Source organism: Chanodichthys erythropterus, chromosome 6, assembly GCF_024489055.1.
Source record: "Chanodichthys erythropterus isolate Z2021 chromosome 6, ASM2448905v1, whole genome shotgun sequence".
Classification (NCBI taxonomy): domain Eukaryota; kingdom Metazoa; phylum Chordata; class Actinopteri; order Cypriniformes; family Xenocyprididae; genus Chanodichthys; species Chanodichthys erythropterus.
In genome coordinates, this window is record NC_090226.1 from 9198048 (window position 1) to 9225929 (window position 27882).

Sequence of the window (27882 nt, forward strand, 5' to 3'; positions counted from 1 at the left end):
AAAACTTTTTTATTTAAAACTCAGAGCTGTTAGACAGACATGAGGTGTCAAGTTTGGCTTAGGACAGGAGAGACATAACGTCTGCAACAACAGACATATCGCTGATTACTGGCAAAAACAATCCAGCAATGCACCCGGTTACTTAGCAACAGGTGCAAGCCATGATAAAGCGCGTTCCTTGAGGCTCCAATTAGGAGAGCTTGGAAAGCAGAATTACGAGCCATACAAAAACACAAATCCAATAATTACAGTGGCTTATGAGCAGAATAACACATATAGGACATTGCACAGAACCTTAAAAAGGGCTTTTCTCTGCTTTTGAGTATGTGTTGCCAAACAAAACTGTACCTTTATTAACACGTGCAATAACAAAAGCTGGCATTTGGGACCGGGGAAGCAAACTGTCCACACACACACACACACCCTTAAGTTTAGCATTACGTCCATCCTATGCTCATGTAAGCCAGCGTTCTTCATAAAGGAAACACAAAGCATGTTAATTCATGCCTGTCTTCACAGCTCTATCACATTCTGAGTCCCTATGAGAAGCCCCTTATAGATGATAGATGGAGAGGTGAATGAGAGAGAAAGTCGCTTCCTGACTTTCATCTGCCCTCTGCTCATCATCTCACAGCAGCGTTCTGGAGGTCCAGCCCTGTACACTCCTCTTCATTCATTCCTTGTTCACTAGCTGGGCTCTGACGGCTTGTTTAGCTCCACTTTTACTCCCCTTTCACCTGCACCTGAAAGATGGAGAAAGAGAAAAATGTCATGCAGATGAATACAGTCCTGCTCTTTCCTCACACTGATAATGCATATCTGTTATTAGGTAGAAGATTACCCACTGTGGTTTATTATTTAAAGGGTTAGTTCACCCAAAAATGAAAATAATGTCATTAATTACTCACTCTCATGTCGTTCTACACCCATAAGGCCTTCATTCACCTTTGGAACACAAATTAAGATATTTTGATTAAATCCGATGGCTCAGTGAGGACTGCATTCACAGTAATGACCTCTCTAAAGATCCATAAAGGTACTAAAAACATATTTAAATCAGTTCATGTGAGTACAGTGGTTCAACCTTAATATTATAAAGCGATGGAAATACTTTTTGTGCACCAAAAAAACAAAATAACGACTTTTCAACAATATCGAATCAGTGACTCGGAACGCCAAAGTCATGTGATTTCAGCAGTTTAGCCGTTTGATAGGAGATCTGAATTACTGATTCGATTTGTAAAGCTCTGAAGCAGGGTTTTGAAATCGGCCCATCACTATATTGTTGAAAAGTCGTTATTTAGTTTTTTTGGTGCACAAAAAGTATTCTCGTCGCTTTATAATATTAAGGTAGAACCACTGAACCCACATGAACTGATTTAAATATGTTTTTAGTAGCTTTCTGGGCATCTGAAAGTGTTCGTTATCTTGGTGGCAACGGAGGCATCACTGAGCCATTGGATTTAATCAAAATATCTTAATTTGTCTTCAGAAGATGAATAAAGGCCTTATGGGTGTAGAACGACATGAGAGTAATAAATGCCATTATTTTCATTTTTGGGTGAACTAACCCTTTAAATCGTATTCCAGCAACGCAATCTGGCCATAATCCCATAAATACAGAACAGAAATCGATAATACACAAATGTATTATATGGTCATGTTTGAGCAGATTATACCTGTTAAATATTTCTCCTTAGCTCGAGCTCGCTCGTCAGCATCAAAATACCACACCGTTATAGCATACCTGCACATAAATTCACACAGAATTGTATACAAGCATATGCATCTTACAGGACTATTTTACAAAATGAAATGTGTCACTATCACTGACCTCGTGGCGTAAGCTGGCTGGACCTCATGTGGGTTCCGTCTGTCTGACCAAAACAGCAGAAGTCTGTCAAACTTGGGCTCAATGTCTGCAAACTGAGCCGTTCCCTCTGGAAAGATCCGCAAAAGGCCACCGTGTTCCTATAGAGTGAGCAGATGAGAATTATGGTATGTACAGGGGCTGGACAATGAAACTGAAACACTTAGTTTTAGACCACAGTAATTTATTAGTATGGTGTAGGACCTCTTTTTTCAGCCAATACAGTGGGAATGACAGATACAAGTCCTGGATTTTGAGCCATTCCTCTTCTAGAACAGTGGCCAGGTCACTATATATATGATGCTGGAGGAAGAAACCGTTTTTGACTTGCCCCTTCAAAATACCCCAAAGTGGCTCAAAAATATTTAGATCTGTTGACTGTGCAGGCCATGGAAGATGTTCAATTTACTTTCATGTTCATCAAACCATTCTGTCACCAGTCTTGCTGTGTGTAATGGTGCATTATCATGCTGATACATGGCACCCCCTTCAGGGTACAATGTTTGAACCATTAGATGCACATGGTCCTCCAGAATGGTTTGGTAGTCCTTGGCAGCCCAAACCATCACTGATCCACCCCGGCTTCTCCACACCATAACTCCCACGGATGTGGGAAAGACAGTGAGGTAGGGCTGGGTATTGCCACAATTTTCACAATTGGATTCGATTACTATTCACATGCTTTCGATTTGATTTATTTCAGTTACAGTACATGGCAAATTTTCTAGAGGAAAAAAATCTTTCAACTAATACACATGGGAGTCAGTTGGTACAACTATGATAATACTGAAGGTTAAATTAACTTATTTATATACAAACACTTAAATTACACTCAATGATGTTTTTATTATAAATAAAGTTTAGAATTACTACATAATCATATTTCTACTCTAATTCGGTTTTTTTTTTCAAAATAAACATTTAAATCGCGACTGTCATAACTGACTTATTCAAACATGCATTAAATATTGAGGAACATTAAAAATTATAATGAATATGTAACGGTTCATAGCTATATTTATCAGAATGCTTTCTAGAGTTCACTTTTCTCGCTGACTAATGAGTTTATGGTCACTGAATGTGTTTTTCTGAGGTAAAATGTGACGTGAAATTGTTTACAAGCTGTTTTATTGACGTCTTTCTGAGGTTGAAACACTGATTGAGCGATTACACGAGACATGATACGGATTTCACTAATTTGTACTGTTTATTTTTACATACCTTCAGATGTTTAGTTATGTTTATTTCCCGCTGTAACTGGTATTAAATCGGAGGAGACGATAAGTTCACATGCGCTCGTGCTGCCGCTTCAGTTAGAGATCTGTCACATTAAACAGCGCCAAAACGGTATTTATTTTTTGAATCTCATAATAAGATGGACGTCATTTAAAATCTGAGACTTTGCTTCATATCAAAAGTAACACAGTACAAAGATTATTGCGATTTATTGGATGGGAGGCAGGCGATACATGTTCTGTTCATTCATCAACAGACTAGACTAATAGATTCTTGGGATTTAAAGGTGCTAAAGAGGATCTTTTCGTCGACTGAGAAACCAAAGACCGTTACTGAGTTTTTTAAATGAGCGCATGCGTAAGAGCAACCCCCCTCCTTTCGAGGGAACGCCTCCCAAAACTCCTGCATGAGTATTGAAACACGAGTGTTTACCACCGGAATTCGCTGTATCGTGTTAGTGGATTCATTATGTCGGACTCACCACAGGTAACTCATAATCTGCAGACAAAAACATTGCATGCGGCGCCTGTAGAGTGTGGAAAGTCACTGGAGCGTGCAGCCGCACTCGTCTCTCACAAGGAACGTCATGGCAGTGATTGACAAGCCAGAGGGCCAATCGTTTACGCGATGATAGCTGATGTTTTTAAGGCCCTACCTCGTGCACAGATGATGTAAATTAATATTATTCCTTTCAGTGCACCTAATAAATAGTCTTTTATCAGTTAGTAAAGACAGTTTCAAGTAATATTGCAAAAATGTATAAAACAAAACATCCTCTTTAGCACCTTTAAGAATCGATATCGTTTCGTAAAAATGAGAATCGATTAAGGCCCCGGTATACTTCAAACGAAATCAAACTGATGTGAAGTCATTTCGAACAAAATCAGGCCAAAACGAAGTTCGTTTTGTGTTCTTTTTGGAAGTTCGAAACGTCTTTCAGGAAAAGTTCGCTCCAGCTGCAAAACACCTTTGCACTACCATTGGTCAGTGACGATAACATAATAGGAGGTGTGCGCTGAGGCTCCGCCTTCACTCGCGTGCAACGCGTCTTTGACTCATTTGATCTGTTAAGTCCGTTGAGGTAAGAGCTCCGCGGGTGAAAACATGAACACACTGGATAGCCGCTTTATAGTACAAACTTAAGTTGTGCTTCTGATGAAATGAGGCGCTAACACTGTTTTTCATGTTTGATACTGTAAAGCTGCTTGATTTTAAGCAATCTTTTAAATAAAGTGCTATATGATGACGTGACGTGACTGGAGTGCTACTTTGCTGTTATGATCAGACGCTTTTGTTATGTTTTCTATAATAAATGCTTGCCGTTTTCTCATTTTTGTTGTGTTTATTTTGTTACTGAGAAGAAAGTGCACTGCATATATTTACATATTCATCTAACCGTCGCTCTCAGCAGTGTGGGCGGCGTCAGAAGTTCGTTTACAGTATATCGCTGCTCACGCATTTCGAACTTCGTTTTACCCCTAAATGAAGAACGAAAAAGAACTTTGTTTGAAGTATACCGGGGCCTTTAAAATCGAGAAATCACTGTTTTTTTGCCCTACAGTGAGGGGGGACAGTCCAAGATTTGCACTGTTGGCACTTATAAAACCCGACATTTGGCATTGGCACGAGTGATTGAAAGTTTGGCAATAGCAGCTCGACCATGAATATTGACTGTGGACCTCCTGAAGAACAGTTTTGTTGGAAACTGGAAAGTCGAGCTGAGCATTTAATTCTGCAGTGAGTTGGGCAGCTGTGATTTTGTTTTGTTTTTTTGGATATAATCCAGGATAGTACCTGTACATCCCTTTCAAACAGCTTCCTTTTGCCTTGACATTTACTCCTGTTGGATGTAGTTCGTCCTACGTGGTATTACCATAGCTCTCGACTTGCTGTCCTGGTTACAGATGAGCCAGCGAGACGATTTGTCCTCATTTGAACTTGATATGTCTGTCATTATGTCATGTGGATTGCATTATTTTATGTACAGCTGTGCTATTGCTCTGCTAATTCAACCTTCACACTCTGTTCTTACTGCTGGAATGTAAAATCAGTGAAGATCGGCCACCAGTCCAACAACCCCTGTAGTTTCATGGATACTCTTCATGTAATAACGTTCAAAAACTATTAAATGGTAAGAATTATTACGATTGGTTCAGCTTTAGTCTAGACATATGATACTGAATACTGATACTGATCTGTAACATTTTTTTTTTATTTAATTTAGCACATTAAATATTACCATAATTTAACTACATCACAATTTTAAGTTGCACTGTACATTTTTCTTCATTAAAAAGTACGGAAGAGGATTAGGGCCAAGCAATAATAAAAAAATAAAACCATCTCGAGATTAAAGTTGTTAAATTTCGAGAAAAAAGTCGAGATAAAATGTTGAGAATAAAGCCATTAAATTACGAGAAAAATGTTGTTAGATGAGAACAAATTCGTAATTTAACATAGAAAACTTTAAATTGTTAGATTTAAATTGTTTTTTTACCATATTTTTGATCAAATAAACAGCCTTGGTGAGCATAAGAGACGTCTTTCAAAAACATTCAATTCAAATTTAAATTTAAATTTTCATTTACACAAAACAGAATGTTATGGATGGGAAACTCTGGGAGGGAATGTCTTTTTTCCTGCCCCAGGACAACCTGTTGCTAAATTTAGCTTAAAGAAAAAAAATCTGACACACTAACTTTTACATAAGCCAAGACAACAGGGAACAAGCAGGTTTGCGTGAGACGGCTATTTTCCTCTCCATTCAATGAAAAGGGTGAGATATGACAGAGAGAGAGAGCGCTAGAGTTTATACTATGTATTACTGGCATCCTGTGCAGCTTGAGAAGGACGGAAAATATCAGGGTTGTATGTGTGCGAGATGTGACCCATCCTTACATCACAGCTCTGAAACTTATAGAAACGCATGACTGGAAGAAAATAGAGTTTGCAGGCTGAGCTGCAGTCTTATGAACCTCGAGAAAAGAGTGAGTTTAACCTTAAACAGCATCTAGGTAAAGTGCAACATGCCCTTGAGTGTTTAATGTAAGCTAAACACTACAGACAAACACTACATCCTTCTTTCCCTTCTACAATCCCTGTCTCTTGCCTGTGAAACTGACCAATTCTCTCTTTACCACTTTACCACTTCATGTAAGGACATCTGATCAGCACTCTGGATGGTTTCCATGGCCGGTCGGAATGCTCTAGATCAGAACCGCTCTCTGACGCAGTGCTGGTTTTAAGAGCTGGAAAGTGACGACGGTGGTAGAGTCAGTGGTGGAAAATATCAATGCTGTCACAGCGAGCGCTCATGGAACTTTAAACGGTAAATGTTTAACAAAACCAGAAGAACGGAGGCAGACGTTTAATTGATACAGATTTCCAAATTCAATTCCAAATTATATTAGATTATGATTCATTTAGGAATATTTCAGTTACCATTCTGTCTCCAGTAATGTTGTAAACTACAGTATACAAGGCAGTGTTTCACTCAGAATTTAAACCATTCTTCAAAAGATCAAGGTTGTAATATTTTGGGACTCAAGAACCAGTAATTTGTTTCGGGATAAGGCTACACTGGTCATGATGTAGATTTTTGATTCACTAAAAAGAACTGGTACATAAGATTAGTTTCTGTAGCCCAATTCAGAGACTTTTTGTGAAGCTGTGAATCAAAAATAAACAATGTGACCAGTGTAGTACGATTCACAAACTGGTCATGCGGTATGCTTTTGTTTCACTAAAAATCACTGGTTCATAAGAGTCATCTCTGTTTCAGAAATCAGACTATACTAGTCACCAGTGTTGGGGAAAGTTACTTTTAAAAGTAATCCATTGCAATATTACGTGTCTAGTTGCTCTTCATGGAAAGTATTGTGTTGCGCTACCTTTCCCTCATCAAGCTGGGCTTGCTTGTTCATTTTTTAATAAAAAACAGAAAAGTTCTATCTTTGGCAAATGTAAAGCCTCTTTCACACCAATAGTGAAATGAACATGCCTCATGCAAATTCACACCTGTACAGTAGAGTACCTGTACTGACATTCTGGATTGCAGAAGAATAGGGTGCAAGAAAGTTCACTCAAACACTCTTACTTCAGCAATAAATAAATAAATGTGATGTTTATCTTAAGTCATTTTTGCTTAGTATGGTTGAATTGGATCATCGAAGGTCAGCAGCAAAGACTTTGGATAATAAAGTGAGATTAAATACATAAAGTACATTTGTGTTATTTAACATTTAATTATTGCAGGTTTGCGTAATATACTGAGTTTGTATTTCACTGTTTTTGTTCATTCTGAAAAATACTGAATCTTTATGCAAATGAGACGAGTAAAAGCGTTGTCACATTTAGTCTAGCGCACAAAACGCCACTGCACTTTACTCCTGATTTCTTTCAACATGGTAAAGAATGTGTAAAGAATTAGGTTACGATGCTTGTGCTGTGCGTTTTTGATTCACTACAAAAGAACCATTTTATAGGAGTTATTTATTTCAAGAATAGGGCTACACTGGTCACATAAGAGTCATTTGTGTGGTACCCACATGGTCAACTCATTAGAAAAGTTTTCATGCCATTATTTTGCAGTACAATGTACAAATTTGTAAAATTTAAACACTAAATATTTTTCTTAAGCTTATTTTTTGGTTATTTTACAAACCCAACATAAACTTCACTGTTCTTGCAGACCTCTAATAACAGCACATAAACAGTCTCTTGTGTGGCCTAGTTATATAAAGTACCAACAGCAAAATTTCCACACAAGGTTGGTTTTGAACTTCCATTGAATTAAATGCAAGCTCTGATGCAAGTTTGAGCAGTCTACATCAGATAAGAAACCTAAACAAACAGAGAAGAGCTTAAACAAATCTCATGCGGCTTTACAAGCTACAGAATGTATACAAGTTCACTGGCTAGGGGGAAAAAAAACTCCTACCTTGGCATCCCAGTCTTTATTCAGGTAATATATGCATGTGACACATCTCCCATCTCCGTTAGGGTTATCCACATGTCGTACATATCCTGTCCCGTCGCCAGGGTAACACGCCACCATTGCCTGGAAGGAAAAATGGGTTGTTTTAGTAATTGGCCAAAATAGCCAATCAAAAGAACATATGACGACAGACTCTTCACAGTGATTGGATGCAGCACACTCTCTCTACAAGAAGACACTGTTAAATGAAGATTTCCATTGTTTTTTTCCCCATCACAAGATCATATTTTCCTAAAGCATATTTATAGTTTTATTCATATTTTTTAATTTTAATCTATTATTTATAATATATTTTTTAATTTTATTTTTAAACAAGAATCTCACAAAAGACTGTCAAGATAATATTTCTAGCATATTATTAGGACAATTTTGCAGTGTGGCATTTTTATGACAATTAAAGGGTTAGTTCATCCAAAAATTAAAATAATGTCATTACTCACCCTCATGTTGTTCTACAGCCGTAAGACCTTTGTTCATGAAATCGGCCTATATAGATATTTGTGAAAAGTCATTATTTTGTTTTTTTGGCGCTCAAAAAGTATTCTTGTCACTTTATAATATTAAGGTAGAACCACTGAACTCACAAGAACTGTTTCAAATATGTTTTTAGTACCTTTATGGACCTTGAGAGTTTGAATGGCTTTGCTCTCAATAGAGGCCTCACTGAGCCATCGGATTTCAACAAAAATATCTTTATTTGTGTTCTGAAGATGAACAGGGTCTTATGGGTGTAGAGTGACATGAGGGTGAGTAATTAATGACATTATTTTAATTTTTGGGTGAACTAACCCTTTAAACTTTTTTCTATAATTCTTATTACTGTAATGAAAAATCTGTAGTATTATTAGTAATAATAATAATAATGGCTATGTATGGGAACCACTTTATGTACGATTCTATTATTTTCTAAATTCAAGTGAGTGCATAATCATGTTTTCAGGTATAAAACGTTTTATATGAGCAAAATTTATGAAAAAATTATAAATTGCAAAGCATTTATTCACCATAGCATTTCATGTACTGCCTTTAATATATGCTTTAAGTCCCCCTGTAGTCAATAATTTTATACTTAAAACTCATCTTTGAACACCAAAATGACATTTTTTTCCTGTGGGAAAATATAAAAAATATAAAAAAAAAAAATATTCATGCCTTAAAATAGCTTGAATCTAACTCGACACCCTTGCTTCATTTAGTATACACAGATCTATGAATATGCTAATTAGTCCCACCTCCACTCACTTGCACGGGCTCAGTGATCCACTCGGTCAACTTACTGAAGTTAAAGCTGCACAATGGTATCGCTTTTTACAACGTTGGACACATTAACGGTAATTAATATAATAAGCCTTTTGCTTGACAATGTTATCAAACAGCTAATAATGTGTTAATAATGTTACACAAATGCTTTGAACACCTTAGAGCGTCAATGGAAAAAGGCATATTCATCATAACATCGTAATATACACCATACACCCACTATATTGCAAAATCTACCCGATTTTCTTATCAACAGAAAAATATACCGGGATAACCTTCTCGAGACTCCCCTGCTTCAGATCAGTCATAGTTAATGATATGCTAAAGCCCACTGGCACGTTGACGTGATTGGTTACAAGGTAATTTGTGTGTTGTAGGAAACACCAGCGATATCAAACAGCTCTTTGGTTCGTTGTGGTTTTAAAGAGAAAATACTCGGCAATGGTGTTGACATGAATTTGCACATGGTTTGTCTTAAAGCATATTAAAAACACCACATAGACATATTAACAATATTAAAAACTTGATTTTCACCACAGGAGGACTTTAATTAAAAACAAATCATCATGCTCTGGTTGATTTTACATTTACATCGAGAATAATGAGAATTACTAAACTAAAAAGTAAACTAAAATGAAACATTCAGATTACAGATACATCACAGATGACGAAAGGAAAAAAAAAATTGGGTACTAAAAAAAACAGCGTATGCAAAATATTATTTAATTTTTGCTTTTGAAGTGAAATATGATCAGGAGATTCACTGTTACCCTGTATTTGTGTAATGCAGTTCAGATCACTGAATGCTATTCAGATACTACAGCGCACAACTACATGAATCAAAATAAGGTGATAACTGTGATATTCTCAGCCCTGTGATGATTATATCTTTTAATCTTGTTGAATCTGAGTTATGAGGCTGAGGGAACAATGAAGCCATTGCTGAAGTCTTTCCTTTGCTGAGGTTTTTCCTTTCCTACTCTTCCTTTGCCCCTTTTATTTTGGTCTCCGAGTTTACATGGAAAGTGTTAATTAATCACAAAGAAGAAAATAGCAGTGTAAATGTATTTGTGCACACCGACACATCCGTTAGGAGTAAACTGGACAGTGTTACAAAGGAGAGAATGAGTCAAAAGCTCATAAAAATAGAACATCAGTTCATCAGTCCAAGTGACCTGCATATGACTCGGTTAAACTACATTTCTGGAGTAAACATGTACTTCCTTATAATTAGAAGCTTAAAAATAACTTTAAAGATTGAAGAATATTCCTCTCCAAGTAAAAAAACATGTCAAACTTTAAACAAAAACATGACTAATCCCATCGTTCACCTTTAAATCATTAACAAAACGTTTCAAACAAGCACACTTAAATATCAGAAACCTTTGAGCTAATACCGTGAGCAGTGTTTCTGTGAACTGAAAAAAAAAAGCACAGTCAGAATGGCTCTCTGATATCGATCCCCTCCGGGAACTCGCCTTTTGCCTTCTTTTTCACCCACTTCTGCACGTAGGCTCCTGAATCTGATCATTTCAATGACAGTTCGTGACCTAACACTCTATTTATAAGCAGCACTAGCCCAGCAGGGAATTTTCAGGCCTCAACTTAACCCTCTAACCCTAACCCTACAGCATAATGTCAAAGTTACTGAGATGTCTTCCCCAGGGACACGATATCAGTGTGTTTTCCACTGACTCTCAGCACATGTGTGTGTGTTAGGCCTGTCTGGTGGGGCGGGGGTGTAATTTTTTTATGGCTGAAAAACAACAATCTCTTCAAACATTCTTTGCAATACTTGCATACATACTAGAGGTGAAATGGTTCCCATGAAAAAAAAAAACTTTTATTTATTTACTTGTTTTATGCCATGTCAGCATTTAAGAAAAAAAACATGCACAATTAATAAACATTTGTAGAAGGAAACGAGGGATAAACAGTATAAATACACATGTTTTTTATATATATATATATATATATATATATATATATATATATATATATATATATATATATATATATATATATATATATATATATATAAAATATTCATTAAAGACACATTTACATAGCAAAAGATAAAATCTATATACAGTGCACAGCATAAATGTGTACACCCCCTCTGAAACTTCTGAAAGTCAGCAAATACTCAATTACTCAGTCTGCAAAAATTCAAAAACAATGGACTAGAGACAAGGCCCCTCAAATAATCAAGCCTTCATTTTAACCTTTCATTTAGTGATGAGGGATTTTTTTTTTTTGCTAGACAAAGAGCAGGAGAAATACCAAGCGAGTGTCTCAGAGCCAGCAAAAGCTATGAAAAGAGTGACTGTTTATGTCACAGAGTAAGATGCAGCCTGCAGAAATGACATACATGGTTGTTGTTCTCACTGGAACTACCTACTGTAGCCAAAGCACAATAAAGTCAGTTAGCCATTTCCAAAGCCCATATTAACAAAATATAGATTTTAGGAATCAATACTCTGGTCTCATGAGACCAAATGAATCATTTTGGATCTAACAGCATCAAAAATGTTATGGTGTTGCTAGAGGAGGAGTACAGTGAGAAGTGCCTGGTTCCCACAATAAAGTTCAGTGGTAGTAAAGCTCTTATATAGGGATTTATGAGTGCTGAAGGTGTGAGGGAGTTGTGCTTTATCAATGCTGTCATGAATTCCTACACCACTGTGTAATTTAATACACAAACTTAAAACAGAAGATGTTACCCTTTCCTCATTCCCTGCATTGTTGGGCATTTTGTCAACATGACAATGATGATATGCATTCTCCCAAGGTAAAAAACCTTCTGTGGACATGTATTGCACTCAGTCTTAACACTCTTGAGTGCCTGTAGGGGATTCTGTAGAGATGAGTTGACCAACACTCCCCATTAAAGATCAGGGCATTTAATGAGCTCATCATCCAGGAGTAAGACAGGACAGATGTGACAATTTGTCATGAACTTGTACACTCCGTGCCAAGAAGGGTCAGAGCAGTATATTCAAAATGATGGAGGGCATACTAAGTACTAGAATTTTATACATTTGTTGAATTAAATCTAGGGTGTACTCATTTCTGCAATCCTTAATTTAAACAAAATTGGCTTTTTAACTTATTTTATGGCTATTAATGACATATATTTCTCAGTTTTTATTATGTATATGTTTAATACATTTTAAGTTTTGCCATCTTTCCATGAATTGTATTAGTGATCATAAAGAAAATACATCTTTTGTTCAGAGGGGGTGTATTCATTTATGCTGTGCACGGTATAATATAAAATGTGTTCGTTACTAAAGTGCGCATCAAATATGCTAAACAAGGAAGTTCGAACATGCACGTGACAGACAGACGTGACTAGAACAGATCTTATTGGTTCTCGCACATCACTCAAGCACATTTGAGCTGCTTCTAAAAAAAAAATTCCCTAGTCAATGCAGAAAAAAAACTGAGCTTCTTTTCTACTTAATGGCAGTTGGCAAATCCACATTAAGGCGCATATCGCCACCTACTGCTCGACACCTGTGTAAAAGCAAACATAAAATAAAGGAATGGCCTTAGGATAGTTGATACCGATGCTTAAAAAATTTTTTTTTAAAAAATGCTTAATTGGCCCAATACCGGTCCTTGTGATTCTTCTGGGGTACTGGTTAAAAAGTCATCTATCAGTGCCTGGTGATGGCAAATGGCAAATACAATTAATTGGATAAATAAATAACCAATATCAGCCCTATAACTAATATAGTGACAAAATCTAATTTTTTGGAAATAATTTGGCAGCATATATTTGTTGTTATTATTTGAAAAAGAAATTTCAGAAATCAGATTGGTACCAGCCAATCACAGTGTTTAAATATCAGTATCCAAAATGTACCTCCCAAAAAGCAACACGCAAAGTATTTGCTGAAACAGTCAGATGTCAGAACTGTGATACAAACTGAGTTCTTGAGAAATCTGAACCGTTAGACCCAAAAACATACACACCCTTTCACTCAGAAGAACACAAGCATGCAGAGCTGCTAACAGCAGTTTGTGTCCCCCCTTAACATCTCTCCTCCCCAGCTTCCTGAGGCCTATAATTTGATATTAGATTTCCAGTGAAAGAGCGTCATCATTCCAGGAGAAAAAGTGACAGCTGAGGAAAACAACACATGCTGGGAACAAATCTGAAAATGACTGTACATGAGGACCTTTTTCCCAGCAACATAGCCGTTAGCGGTGCTGGGGTGTGGCTGAGTATAAATCACTCATTTCAAGTAGAAGACGGAGAATGCAGGAGTCACAGAAAGGCCAAACTTGGGCCAGTCAGCAAGACGATGACTATTGTTAAAATTCTTTCTGTTAAAGAGTCATATTGTGCCCTTTTATAAAGTCTCGAATTTGTTTTTGGGGTCTAGAATAATGTTTGAATGTTTAAAATACACATTATTTACATATTTTACAATGTTGCAGCACCTCTCTTACCAGTCTGTCAGTAACACTGGTTATGATAAAGGACATGACATTTCGAAGTGGGGACCAGAACTAAACAAAGTTTCAAGGCTTATCGAATCTGCTGTTCGGAGCGCCAAAGTAGTTTCAGCCGTTGGCAGTTTGACACGCGATCCGAAGCATGATTCGATACACTGATTCATTGTGCTCCGATGCTTCATGTTTTGAAATCGGCCATCACTAAATAAGTCATTATTTAGTTTTTTTTGGTGCACCAAAAATATTATAATATTAATATTGAACCACTGTACTCACATGAACCGATTTAAATATGTTTTTAGTACCTTTATGGATCTTGAGAGAGGAAATGTCACTGCTCCCTATGAAGGCCTCACGGAGCCATCGGATTTCAACTAAAATATCTTAATTTGTGTTCCGAAGATTAACGAAGGTCTTATGGGTTTGGAACGGCATGAAGGCGAGTAATAAATGACAGAATTTTCATTTTTGGGTGAACTAACCCTTTACTGTTAATTAAACAATCTCATTGCTTTTGACTGAATCGCTTTTGTAACTTTAATAAGAATGAATGTATATTCAATTTAATGGTATCAAAAATGTTGGTATCATAAAAAAGAAACTTTATTTAAAGGGATAGTTCACCAAAAATGAAAATTCTGTCATTAATTACTCACCCCCACGTCGTTCCAAACCCATAAGACTTTCGATCATCTTCAGAACACAAATGAAGATCTTGTAAATTAAATTTGAGAGATTTCTGTCCCTCAATTGACAGATACACAACTACCACTTTGACGCTTCAAAAAGTTCGTAAAGAGATCGTAAAACTAATCCATATGAATTAAGCTGTTTAGTTCAAAAATGTTCTAAAGATACTCGATCACTTTATATGACGAAACGATTGAATTTAGGCTTTTATTCACATTTAAACCTTGATCAGCGAACATAAACAGAAACTCAACCGAACGCACGAAAATTTACGTCATTAGTTCTCGCATGTCAAACAAACATGCTTGAGCTTTATGTGAATAAAAGCCTAAATTCAGTCTGTTCATCATAAAAAGCGATCGAGTCTCCTCAGAAAATTTATAGTAAACCGCTCAATTCATATGGATTAGTTTAACAATCTCTTTATGAACTTTTTGCAGTGTCAAAGTGTCAGTTGTGTAGCTGTCAATGGAGGGACAGAAATCACTCAGATTTCTTCAAAAAGATCTTCATTTGTGTTCCAAAGATGAAAGAAAGTCTTACGGGATTGGGACGACATGAGGGTGAGTAAATGATGACAATTTTCATTTTTGGGTGAACTAACCCTTTAAAGCAAAAATAACTATATTGTGATATATATCATTATCGTGAAATAAACATATTCATATTGTGATGTATAAAATTTTGGTCATATCACCCACCCCTAGTCTTCAATAACCTTTGCACCTCAACTTCTTTAAAAGGCTTTTAAAAGTGACCTTTCCAGCCAAGTCTTGCAGCCTGCAATGGCACGCAATGCACAACGGATCACAATACATGTGACGACATTTCAACTGAACTGTTTTCCCTGGCGGCAGGTGCAAAAGCGAAGGACAACGTAAATAAGCAAAGGGAGGGCGAGCAAGTGTGCGCTTTAACCAGTGGGAGAATGAGATATGGGGGAGAAGGAAAGAAAGACAAGCCAGGACAAAAAAGCGAGCTGAGGGCATTGACGCAATCCGCGAGCCCCCAACGTGAATGGGCTGGAGCAGATAAGGGTGAAATCGCTCAACAGCGCTTCAATCATTCAGGTGGGGGTAAGTGTGAGAGCCAACTGCGTCAGAGAGTAAGCAGGGCATGCTGGGCTGAAAAAACAACCAGGTGAGGAGGGGTGGGTGCGGACGGCACACATCAACATCACGCAAAGGGTTTTGCGTCAGGATGCCATGCCGCCACTCTCCCATCATCACCTGCAAAGATCCGTGACCGAGGAGGAGGGCGAAGGAGACTGAGGGGATGCCATAGTCCTACAACACAAAGAGCACTTCAATCAGAGCGTCAGGGCGTGTGTATTCCAGTTTCAAAGTCTCAGACACACCTGGATGTGATGCTGTGTGAACAAACAGCTGCACCTGCTATCTATATATTTATTAGATTGTCAGTATTTCCCAATATTCACGGCAAAAAACAGAATGCTATTGATTCCATTAGCCGATAGTAGTAAAATTGTTTTTTTTGTTGTTGTTGCTGTTGTTGTTTTGTAATAATTTGTATGTGGCAACTGCTTTGTTAAACATTACTAGAAAAATTCAGAGTTGGTTTATTGTCATAAAAAAGGATCTGCAGTGCAAAACATATACAGATCACATGACAAACACTCAAAATTACAATTCTGTCATCATTTACTCAGCATAATGTCATTCCAAACCTGTAGGATTTTCTTTCTTTTGAGGAAAGGAATATTTATGCTGCTTTTTTGCTTGTGGTTAGAGCCTTTCACTGGAATAACTCTCATGCAATGATTGCAAATTGCAATTGGGTGAAATATTTCTATGCGACATGACATTTTTATTCATCACCAACTTCATCTTTACTCGGAAAATGATAGAAAATGATTCTCATTTCCCGCAATAATAAAAAGAATTAAATAATGAAATAATTAAACAAATGTTTACTAATAAGTAAATTAATGATCAAATTAGTAAACAATTGCAACATGAGGAATAAATTTGAATTACTGAAGTGAACTTCCCCTATAACATCAAGTCTAGTAGACAAAAGGAAAAACATACAATCAAAACTGGAAAATTCATTTAAAGTCCCCCTGTAGCCAATTTTATCCCTTAAAACTCATCTTTGATCACCAAAATTACACATTTAAAGTTTTTTTTCCTGTGAATTTTTTTTTTTTTTCATGCCTTACATAGCTAGAATGTAAGGTCTTGAGGTGCCTGATGAAGACCTGTTTGGTCGAAATGTTGCATTATTTAATAAATTATTTATTGGAGCAGTTATTTTCAGTGTGCTTACTTCACATTTCTTTTTTCATTTGTTTTTATCGTTAGCCAGGAAAGTTTTCTTAAAGCTGCTGCCCGTAAGTTTTGCCTTTTTGACGCCATCTCTGTTTAAAACCTGCAACTGCAGTTATATGCGGAATTATAATCTTTACGTGGGTTATGCTTCGACACGACTCCTTAGCGCAGACGAATCTAATGTTTGCTGTCAGTCAACACATTGGTGAATACTGTACTTCAGAATCACAGATTCAACGTCTTGGAAGTGTGATCAAAATAAGAATTTTCAGCAGAAAATGTCTTAACAAGTAAGTAACATGTCTGGCACTTTTGTTCTGACCAACTGAGGAAAAAAGCATTAGCCTACAATAAATCGCACTGCCAATAGTGATTAAATATGATGTGATGTAATGGTGCAAAGACAAATGGCTGCATGCTTAAATTTCCAGCAGAAACCCACCAGTAAAGATTTTATTTACCCATTCCCAGAACGTTAGTTTTTGGTTCCCAGAACGTTATTCTAACGTTAATCTAACATTCCTAGAACGTTAGTTTTTGGTTTGTATAACGTTATTCTAATGCTCCCAGAACGTTAGATTTTGGCTCACAAAACATTATTCTAATGTTAATCTGACGTTCCCAGAATGTTATTCTAAGGTTAATCTAACATTTCCAGAATGTTAGTTTTTGGTTTGTATAATGTTATTCTAAAGTTAATCTAACGTTCATTTTTGGTTCATATAACATTATTCTAAAGTTAATCTAACATTAATCTAACGTTCACAGAACATTAGTTTTTGGTTTGTACAACTTTATTCTAACATTAATCTAACATTCCCTGTCACCTAGTAAGGTTCCCAGAACGTTCAGAGACGGTCACAATGTGGAGTTCTTTTAAGGTTTGGGGAGCGTTATTTGGCGGACTTTCAGGGAACATTCAGGACGTTCTGGGAATGTTTAAGGGACTATTACTATAGGACGTTCTGATAACTTCTCAAATGTCCTCTTTGTAACATTCTCGCGTGACCATAAAATAACCAAAAAAGAACGTCCCCCTAAACTCATATCAGGAACGTTATTAAATGACCAACAGAGGACCGTGTGGGAATGTTCTGTTAATGTCCTCTTTGTAACGTTCTTTTTTGACCGTAAAATAACCAAAATGGAACGTCCCCCTAAAGTCACATAAGGAACTTTGAACTGCAGCACTTTCATTACCAAAAGGGGACGTTTTAGGAACGTCCCGAATGTTCTGTAAAGGTTGGTAATTTCCGTCACCTTTAGAGAACTTTTAGGGAACGTTGCACAAGGTCCCAACAACATCTCCTTCTACGTGGGTGTAAACATACCTGTTTACGTCAGTGACGAATATGTTTACATCCACTTCCCAATGAAATCACGTGAGGTGCTCTTCTGGGTATGATAATCTTAATAATATCCTGTAGTGTGTGCTGCGCTACAAATTTAAAATCTTGTAGTGTGTGCATGTTTGAGATTTGTGAGAATAAAATCTGTGAAGATTCTCCTTTTGTGTGTGCTACAACCAGATTTCATGTTCAGTTAGGATTTAAAAACCCCTGTGAGTAAATAATTTTCATTAAACGGTTAGTTCACCCAAAAATATGTTAATCATGCCTGGGGGGGTGATCATTTACTCCAACACATCTCCATAACAGTGATTTGTTTTCCTGGATTCAGGATTTTTCCTGTAAGAGGCCCTCTTGGGTTTACAACATTTCCTTTCTCCTTTTTGTGATACTGCATCTGTTCCAGTGAGCAATGCAGAGCTGATATAAACCTCAGCTGCTGGACTTTAGCCAGACAGACAGTTCTAATAGTCCAGCTACGTGCAGAGCGTGCAGCTGCACTGCTGTTCCAATGCTGACACCCTGGCAGACTGACACACACTGCACCATTAATAAACACGTTGAGGAAAAAGCAGTGACAGCACACATGTCCAAGAGATAAGTCATACATATAAGGGCCTGCTGATAAAAAAAAAAAAAATGTAACAGCACACACACACACAACATCATATGCATGTACAATATAAACCAACCCTCATAAAACGCCTTAAAATATGTACCAAAACTATAAAAGCAAGCTTCAATATGGTTCATTATGAAGTCTACAGGTGTTTTACACATCAGGTTTCCGCTTTCAAAAAAAAAATCTCAAGTCTCCTGTTGGTTGCACGCAAGGTTTCCTGACATAAGGGTACAAAAACAAAAAAATCACGTAACTAAACGTCGATGCAGACGCAAAGAAATATTATACATCCTTCCTTGTGAGGTGGGACTTTCCAAAGGGAATGAAATGCTCTGAAAAATACGCTCAAAAACAGCCCATTCTGATCCAGTGCCAGCTTCTCAGGTCACGTAATGTAAACATGACCACTTGGCAATTCATTGTGTTATACTCCTGCAAATTCTTTCTTCACCCTGACACCCAGAAGGTGTCCGAGCGGAAGGTGGCAAACCCCCTGGACCAATGATAGCCAATAAAAAAACAAAAACACTACACAAAAAGCTTGAGGAGGAAATTTGTATTCATATGCACAAGCTCCCGATTTGATTTAGATTGTTTTGAGTAGGCTACATTTTAGTTGTGCATTTTGCTTAGATATGGAAGAAATTCTCTCTCAGGTAATGCTGTAAATTATACAGGGTACTATCGGACTGCGTCCTATTGAATTACACATTTGAAAAAGAACTGGCTCCTAAGAGTCATTTGTTTCGGAAATCGAGCTACACTGGTCATGCTTTATGTTTTTGATTCATTAAAAAGAACAGTATCATTAGTGTCTTTTGTTTGCGAGGTGGACTAAACTGGTCAACTCGTGCCATTGTTTTGTGTTAAACAGTCATTTTTATTGCATCAACACAGTCTGCAAACTCACATTCACAACTCAGGTATTTCTTTTGCCATGAAATAAAAGATTTAGGAGGGGACGTTGGTGCTGAAAGGCGATGCAAGAACCATGGAATAGATATGAAGAACCACCAGATATGGTACATTAGAAAAATATTAATTTAAAAAAAAAAAAAAGGACAAAAACAAACTATAAATGTTTTGTGCGTTTAAAAAACTATTAATATTTTTTTTAAATGATTGTTTTTAAAATAATAATTTAAAAATATCACCAACAGGAATCATTAATGGGATTTATCATTACTCACCATCATGTTGTTCCAAACCTGTATGGATTTCTTTCTTCTGCGGAACATAAAAGAAGATATTTTTAAGAATACTGGTAACCAAGCAGTTTTGGTGACCTTCCATTTTATTTATAAAAAAACCCAAACAAACATACAGACATTTTTCAAAATACGTTCTTTTATGTTCCACAGAAGAGAGAAAGTTACACAGGTTTTGGATGACATGAAGGTGAGTAAATGACAAAATTCTCTTTTTTAAAAAAAAAAAAAAAATACTGATTCTGTCATTAATTATTCACCATCAATTGATTCCAAACCCGTAAAACTTTTGTTCTTCTTTCGTTCAACATAAATTTTTGATAAAATCCGAGAGCTTTCTGACCTTTGACTGCAACATTATTACCACTTTCAAGGTCCAGAAAGGTAGTAAAGACATTGTTAAAATAGAACACTTGTGCGCAATAAACAAACTATTTTTTCTCTTCCCTGTCAGTCTCTTACGCTGTTGATAGAAAACGCAAGGAAGCACTTGCAGGTTCTACATCAGAACGCCGGCTAATTATTGGCCAGCTCCTGCGTCAGCATCACACGCATGCATCGTGCTGCTCATGTGAACAGTGTCGGCCAATAGCATTCAGCATTCTGATGTAGAACGCGGGAGCGCTGCACTGTTTACTACGTCAACACTGTAGAAGACTGACAGGGAAGAGAAGAAATTGTTGAATAAAGTCGCTATTTTTGTTTGTTTTTTGCACACAAGTATTCTTGTTCCTTCATAAAATTAAGGTTGAACCACTGTAGTCACATGGACTATTTTAAAAATGTCTTTTACTACCTTTTTGGGCTTTGAAAGTGGTAATAACCTTGCAGTCTATTTTAGGCCAGAAATCTCACAGATTCCATCAAAAATATCTTAATTTGTGTTCCGAAGATGAAGGAAGATCTTACGGGTTTGGAACGACATGAAGGTGAGTAATTAATGACAGAACTTTCGTTTTGGGTGAACTAACTCTTTAAGAAGAATCACAATAATTAAATTCTATGTAATTTCAATGTGTCAAAAAATCATGCATCTAAATCAATGAGAACTACTCAAAGTCATTTAGGCCTGTTCTGTTGTTTCATAATAAACATTACCTCTTGTTCCTGTTCTCACTTCTTTCTCTACTCATCTCCTTCCCTTCCACAATCTCTCTCTGGCCTCACTGAAGTCAAGATATATATATACTTTCCCTCTGGTCCTCCAACATTTAACAACCACAAAGCTCGTTTATAGTTTAATATCAATACAAAACATAAACATATTATCCGTTCATTGTGTTTTATGTAACAGACTCTTTCCCTTCAGCTGATTCTTTCATGCGCCTGCTGAGCATCCTGAATTGTCCAGCCGTACATCTGCGACACTCACAATGACGTAAAAAAAAAATGCAGTCACAGGAAGTGCTATCACCTTCCATCAAGCCTTGTGATATTCACGCTTAAACATCCTGTGCACAGCACATGCCTTTGCTTTAAGCACAAATAAATACATTTTTTTGCTAATAATGACATTTATCTTTAGCCATGGAAGCGTTTATGTTTAAAGAATAAATGTTTTAAGCATTAATGTTTCTCTTTCATAATACTGTGGTTTTTATTGACAGACTGATAATTGTGTACGTGACTGATCTGAAAGCATGTCTGTGACAGCTCGCTGTGGCATACAGGGAGTGAATCTAAAAAAAAAAGGGAACGCATACTCCCTCAGGCACAGTCAGTGAAGTACTAGGGTCTTTGTCTTTGAATAAGAGACCCTTCTGCAATTAGCCAAAAAAGACCTTGAAATCCAAATGATTTACCATAGTGTGTGATATAAAATGAGACATACACTTGAAGTATGCATAATCTTGCATAATCGTACCAACGCTTTCAAAACTGTAAGCTAACTGTGTTACAAATTTCCTGTAAGTCACAATAAGCGTGCATGTGTTTACAGCAAGAGGGAAAAGGTGATGGCTTCCCTAAACCCTCAGAGGTTGGAGGTTTGTCCAAACACTGTGCATGCGTTGGGTACGCCTGATAGCAGCTGGTGGTCGCAGGCGTTCCCCTGACCTGGGGAAATTTGAGAGCCATGCTGGTCATGGATAACTCACAAAGGCACTATCAGTAACATAGCCTGTGGCTCCACAGGAAGCTCCTGTTTAAAAAAAACGGTCAGCCTGACATTATTTGTGGGGGTAGAAAATTCAAGAACAATTGAATCTGGGGGAGAGACTTTTGATGGTGCATAATATTCAGAGTCTTTAATGTGTTTAATCCAGAATTTGTATTGTAGGAAATTTTCATGTTTGCTACAAATGCAGTGAAGAAGGTTGTGTGAAACTAGACATTTACGATGAAATCACAGATCAGTAATGCTCTCAATGATAAATACGCAGTGACATATTTACACCTCTGTATCGGAAAAAAAACTGGAAGAGCTTTCATTTTTAATATAGCGTCTGAATAATATTTCTTAAAGGTGCCATCGAACGTTTTTTTCAAGATGTAACATAAGTCTAAGGTGTCCCCTGAATGTGTCTGTGAAGTTTCAGCTCAAAATACCCCATAGATTTTTTTTAAATAATTTTTTTAACTGCCTATTTTGGGGCATCATTAGAAATGCGCCAATTCAGGGCTGCGGCCCCTTTAATGGCCCCTACACTGTTGGAGAGATTTATAAAAAAAATTGTGTTTATGCATTATACAGACTGCAAGTGTTTAAAAAATGAAAATAGCGGTTATGAAAATGAAATGAAAATGTGGTTAAAGTTACCACCGTAACACATTTAACAGCACATTAGCAACATGCTAACGAAACATTTAGAAAGACAATTTACAAATATCACTAAAAATATCACGTAATCATGGATCATGTCAGTTATTACTGCTCCATCTGCCATTTTTCGCTATTGTTCTTGCTTGCTTACCTAGTCTGATGATTCAGCTGTGCACATCCAGATGTTAATACTGGCTGCCCTTGTCTAATGCCTTTCATAATGTTGTGAACATGGGCTGGCATATGCAAATATTGGGGGCGTACACCTCGACTGTTACGTAATGTTGAGATTCGCCTGTTCTTCGGAGGTCTGGCACCTTTAAGATTCAATTTTAATTGAAAGGCAGGTGCGGATATCGGCATTACCTGAGGGTCAAAAGTGAAGCGTCTTTCTGTCTAAAGTGACACAGATCTCAGTTTTAACCTAATCCATAAAACATGTGTTAATGTGTTAAAAGGTTAGTTCACCCAAAAATGAAATTTCTGTCATTAATTACTCACCCTCATGTCATTCCAAACCCGTAAGACTTTTGTTCATCTTCCGTCTTATGTTCGCTGATCAATGTTTATATGTAAATAAAAACTTAAATTAAATCTGTTCATTATGTAAAGCAATCAAGTCGAACGACATGACAGAATTTTCATTTTTGTGTGAACTAACCCTTTAACTGGGGCTTTCACTTGATTCCCCAAAAATATGTTCCCACACCTTTTGACCAATGATTTTCCATAAAATTACTAGATAAGAAGATAACAATTTCATAGCTATTGCATTTGAAAAAGTGTAACTATAAAAAAAAAAAAAAAATGCCTATAAAATGTCTAGGCCTTTAAAATGACCTGATATTTTTCCCAGATAACGTCTTAATAATTTAAAAGGTGCACTCAGTATGTTTATACTTGTGTTAAAGGGTTAGTTCACCCAAAAAATGAAAATTCTGTCATTTATTACTCACCCTCGTTTCGTTCCACACCTGTAAGACCTTCATTCATCTTCAGAACACAAATTAAGGTATTTTTGATGAAATCCGAGAGGTATACGTCTCGTCCATAGACAGCAATATAATCAACACTTACGAGTTCCACAAATGTACTAAAGGCATTGTTAAAACCACTGACATGACTGCAGTGGTTCAACCTTAATGTTATGAAGCGATGAGAATACTTTTTGTGTGCCAAAAAAACAAAATAACAACTTTTCAACAATATCTTCTCTTCTGTGTCATTATCATACAATGTTTACGTTCAGGGCTTCCAGGTTATACAGTACAGTCCAAAAGTTTGGAACCACTAAGATTTTTAATGTTTTTAAAAGAAGTTTCGTCTGCTCACCAAGGCTACATTTATTTAATTAAAAATACAGTAAAAAACAGTAATATTGTGAAATATTATTACAATTTAAGATAACTGTGTACTGTTTAAATATATTTGAAAAAGTAATTTATTCCCGTGATGCAAAGCTGAATTTTCAGCATCATTACTCCAGTCTTCAGTGTCACATGATCCTTCAGAAATCATTCTAATATGCTGATTTGCTGCTCAATAAACATTTATGATTATTTTCAATGTTGAAAACAGTTGTGTACTTTTTTTTTTTTCAGGATTCCTTGATGAATAGAAAGTTCAAAAGAACAGCATTTATCTGAAATACAAAGCTTCTGTAGCATTATACACTACCGTTCAAAAGTTTGGGGTCAGTAAGAATTTTTATTTTTTTTTTTTTTTAAAGAAATTAAAGAAATGAATACTTTTATTCAGCAAGGATGCATTAAATCAATCAAAAGTGGCAGTAAAGACATTTATAATGTTACAAAAGATTAGATTTCAGATAAACACTGTTCTTTTGAACTTTCTATTCATCAAATAATCCTGAAAAAAAATATTGTACACAAATATTTTGTACAATTGTACACATTAAATGTTTCTTGAGCAGCAGATCAGCATATTAGAATGATTTCTGAAGGATCATGTGACACTGAAGACTGGAGTAATGATGCTGAAAATTCAGCTTTGCATCACAGGAATAAATTACTTTGTCAAATATATTTAAATAGTACACAGTTATTTTAAATTGTAATAATATTTCACAATATTACTGTTTTTTACAGTATTTTTAATTAAATGTAGCCTTGGTGAGCAGACGAAACTTCTTTTAAAAGCATTAAAAATCCTAGTGGTTCCAAACTTTTGGACTGTACGTCAGAACACCGACTCATTATTGGCCGGCTCCTGCGTCAGCATCACACACACGCATCATGCTGCTCACGTGAACAGCTTTGGCCAATAATGAGTCGGCATTCGGATGTAAACACAGAAGCCTTCACTGTGCTTACTGCGGCAACTGCGTAAGGATAATGATAGAGAAGAGAAGAGAAAGAGATTGTTGAATAAAGTTATTTTTGCATGCAAAAAGTATTCTCATCGCTTCATAACATTAACTTTGAACCACTGCAGTCACGTTAACCATTTTAACGACGTCTACCTTTGTGGACCTTGTAAGTGTTGATTATATTGCAGTCTATGGACTAAAAACATATTTAAATCAGTTTACGTGAGTACAGTGGTTCAATATTATTATAATAAAGCGACGAAAATATTTTTGGTGCGCCAAAAAAAAAAACACAAAATAACGACTTATATAGTGATGGCCGATTTCAAAACATTGCTTCATGAAGATTCAGAGCATAATGAATCAGCGTGTCGAATCAGCGGTTCGGAGCGCCAAAGTCAAAGTTTGCCGGTTGACACGTGATCCGAAAACGCTGATTCACAACGCTCTGAAGCTTCATGAAGCAGTGTTTTGAAATCGGCCATCACTAAATAAGTTGTTATTTTGGCGCACCAAAAATATTCTCGTCACTTTATAATATTAATTTTGAACCACTGTACTCACATGAACTGATTTAAATATGTTTTTAGTACCTTTATGGATCTTGAGAGAGGAAATGTCATTGCTCCCTATGAAGGCCTCACGGAGCCATGGGATTTCATCAAAAATATCTTAATTTGTGTTATGAAGATGAACGAAGGTCTTACAGGTGTGGAACGGTATGAGTAATAAATGACAGTTTTAATTTTTGAGTGAACTAACTCTTTAATATTCATAATGAAAGCTTTACCTGATTGGTTGGTTAAATGACAAGCCCATCAGCAGGCCCGATAGAGCAGGCTCTACCTTTTGGAAATTGCAGGATAAAAACAGCCATATCTAGATATATGTCGTCTTTGTCATTTTAAAGATATTCTCAAATCTCAAATGCTTTTTGCATAAAACTTTTTTTTAATCAGCACAGAATTACTGAGCGTACCTTTAAGTGCCATGCATCACAGTTCTCCTGACAGCTCTACTTACTTTCGTCCTTCCATTGATCCTGTAGTCGCCAAGTTTCCCGTTACAGTGTCGGATCAGATCGTCCATGCGACTCATGAGAAACGCTATCCTCTCGCATCCCGGCTCCTTCCCCTCTACCCAGGTGATCTTATCCCCCCGAATGTCCTTAGACGAATCGCTCCTCTGACTGACCAGCTGTCCGTCTGTAAAGCCGCCGGTCAAGTAAAGCGCCCGCACGTCCTCCAGAATACTGCGCCCGATCTCGTCACCGAGGAAGTTGTCGACCACACAGATGCCGTGCTTGTTCATGCAGGGCACGATATAGTCAGTGGCCAGTTTCTGAGGAGGCGACCGCGTCTGTCCGTTGGGTTTCGAGCTGTCCGCGGTCGGTTTGGTGTCAGGGCCCGTAGCGGACTTGATAAAATCTGGCATTCTTTCGCCGGGTGACGCAACAGTAGAGTTACTCTGAGAAGTGTTCGACTCTTCTGAAGTGTTGCACTGTACGGCGCTGCTCTCTTCAGCCGGCGGCTGCTGCTGCTTGTCGGCCTCCTTGCACACCCGCTTGTGCTTCTTCCAGTCCTGTCTCTGGTGCTCTTTGCTGCAGTAGAACGAGCTGCGACACCGTCCGCACTTCATCAGGTTCTCCATTTTCCCGCACAGCTCGCAGTACTGGCGCTCGCGCTCCAGACGGTCGCTTTCCCTTGAGTTTCCCTCCATGTTTCAAGCGCTGTATTACAGTATCAGCCTGCAACTTCACTACATGTATCCACAAGCGAAATTGAAAGAAAAGCTGTAACCTGGCCCCCCGCTGCCGATTTCATTCCACTTGACCGAGGGCAACGTGACGCTCTCACATTCCTGCGACATCTATGGTTTGACACTTGTGAAGTCTCAGCGCGAGCCGTGAGTTTGATGGAAGCGCATGGCGCCGGCTGTTCCTTTTCTTCAGCGCCCAGCGCACGTCAACCATGTGCGCATGCGCACTAGAGACAGGATAGACAACACTGTGGGCAGGATCCACATGTGCTTCTCACAACTTTGTGTGGGCAGAATGAAAATTAACAAAACAATATTTAATGAGCAGAAATACTGCATCTAAATTTTGAAAAAAAAAAATAAATAAACACGAACATATAAATAAACTCCTAATATTCATAATAGAAAGCGAACAAGCGAGCAAATAGTTTATATTTTATTCAAATTTATATAGCACATTTCATGCATAATGGCAATTCAAAGTGGTAAATAAAGAAAAAGAAAAATAATGGAAGAAAAGTCCATTTTAAAATCATTTAGGAACATAAAAATGAAAAAATAGGCTAAATGATTACACTTTAATTTAAAAAGAAATTAACTAAATTAATTAAAATAATAATAATAATAATAATAATAATAAACATCATAAGAAAACTACCAGAACTGCTTTTTAATGGAAAAAGATTTGTCTACCTCTTACATAATTATAGACTTCAATCTTTATGAAACTATTCTGTATTTGCTGCATGGTTTCCTTCAAATAAAAATCTCTACAATGTGTCCATAAATGTTACATTACTCTGTGTTTCTTTACTCATTGATGTCATATCATAAAGCAAAGTCCAAATTAAATATTGGTTTGTATCCCAATCAAGTAGCATAATTTTGCAAAGCTATTTTCATTACCCAGTTTATTTTATTCTCGTGGGAGCAATAAAGATTAGCTTTTGCTCTAAGATAAAAACTGAAATGATACTTTGCTTCCTTGTTGACATACTCAAATGACATTAGCTATTATTGTTATAAATGTTTTCCTCCTTCAAAT

The 27882-nt window shown here is 36.9% G+C and overlaps 1 protein-coding gene across 3 annotated transcripts; it reads right to left on the reverse strand.

Moving 5' to 3' along the window:
- egln1b (egl-9 family hypoxia-inducible factor 1b) lies at positions 1-27056 on the reverse strand. Of its 3 annotated transcripts, XM_067387957.1 has the most exons (8): positions 26103-27056; positions 25870-25925; positions 19972-20008; positions 8046-8165; positions 1835-1971; positions 1680-1747; positions 909-945; positions 1-743 (listed from the first exon to the last, which is right to left on the reverse strand). In XM_067387957.1, exons 1-7 carry the CDS (start codon positions 26796-26798, stop codon positions 938-940), a joined length of 1122 nt encoding a protein of 373 aa, XP_067244058.1. In that variant the 5' UTR covers positions 26799-27056; the 3' UTR covers positions 1-743; positions 909-937. The 3 variants fall into 3 exon arrangements, with proteins under 3 accessions (XP_067244058.1, XP_067244057.1, XP_067244059.1); XM_067387956.1 differs by lacking the exon at positions 909-945; XM_067387958.1 differs by lacking the exons at positions 909-945; positions 19972-20008; positions 25870-25925.
- Positions 27057-27882: the final 826 nt, after the last annotated feature.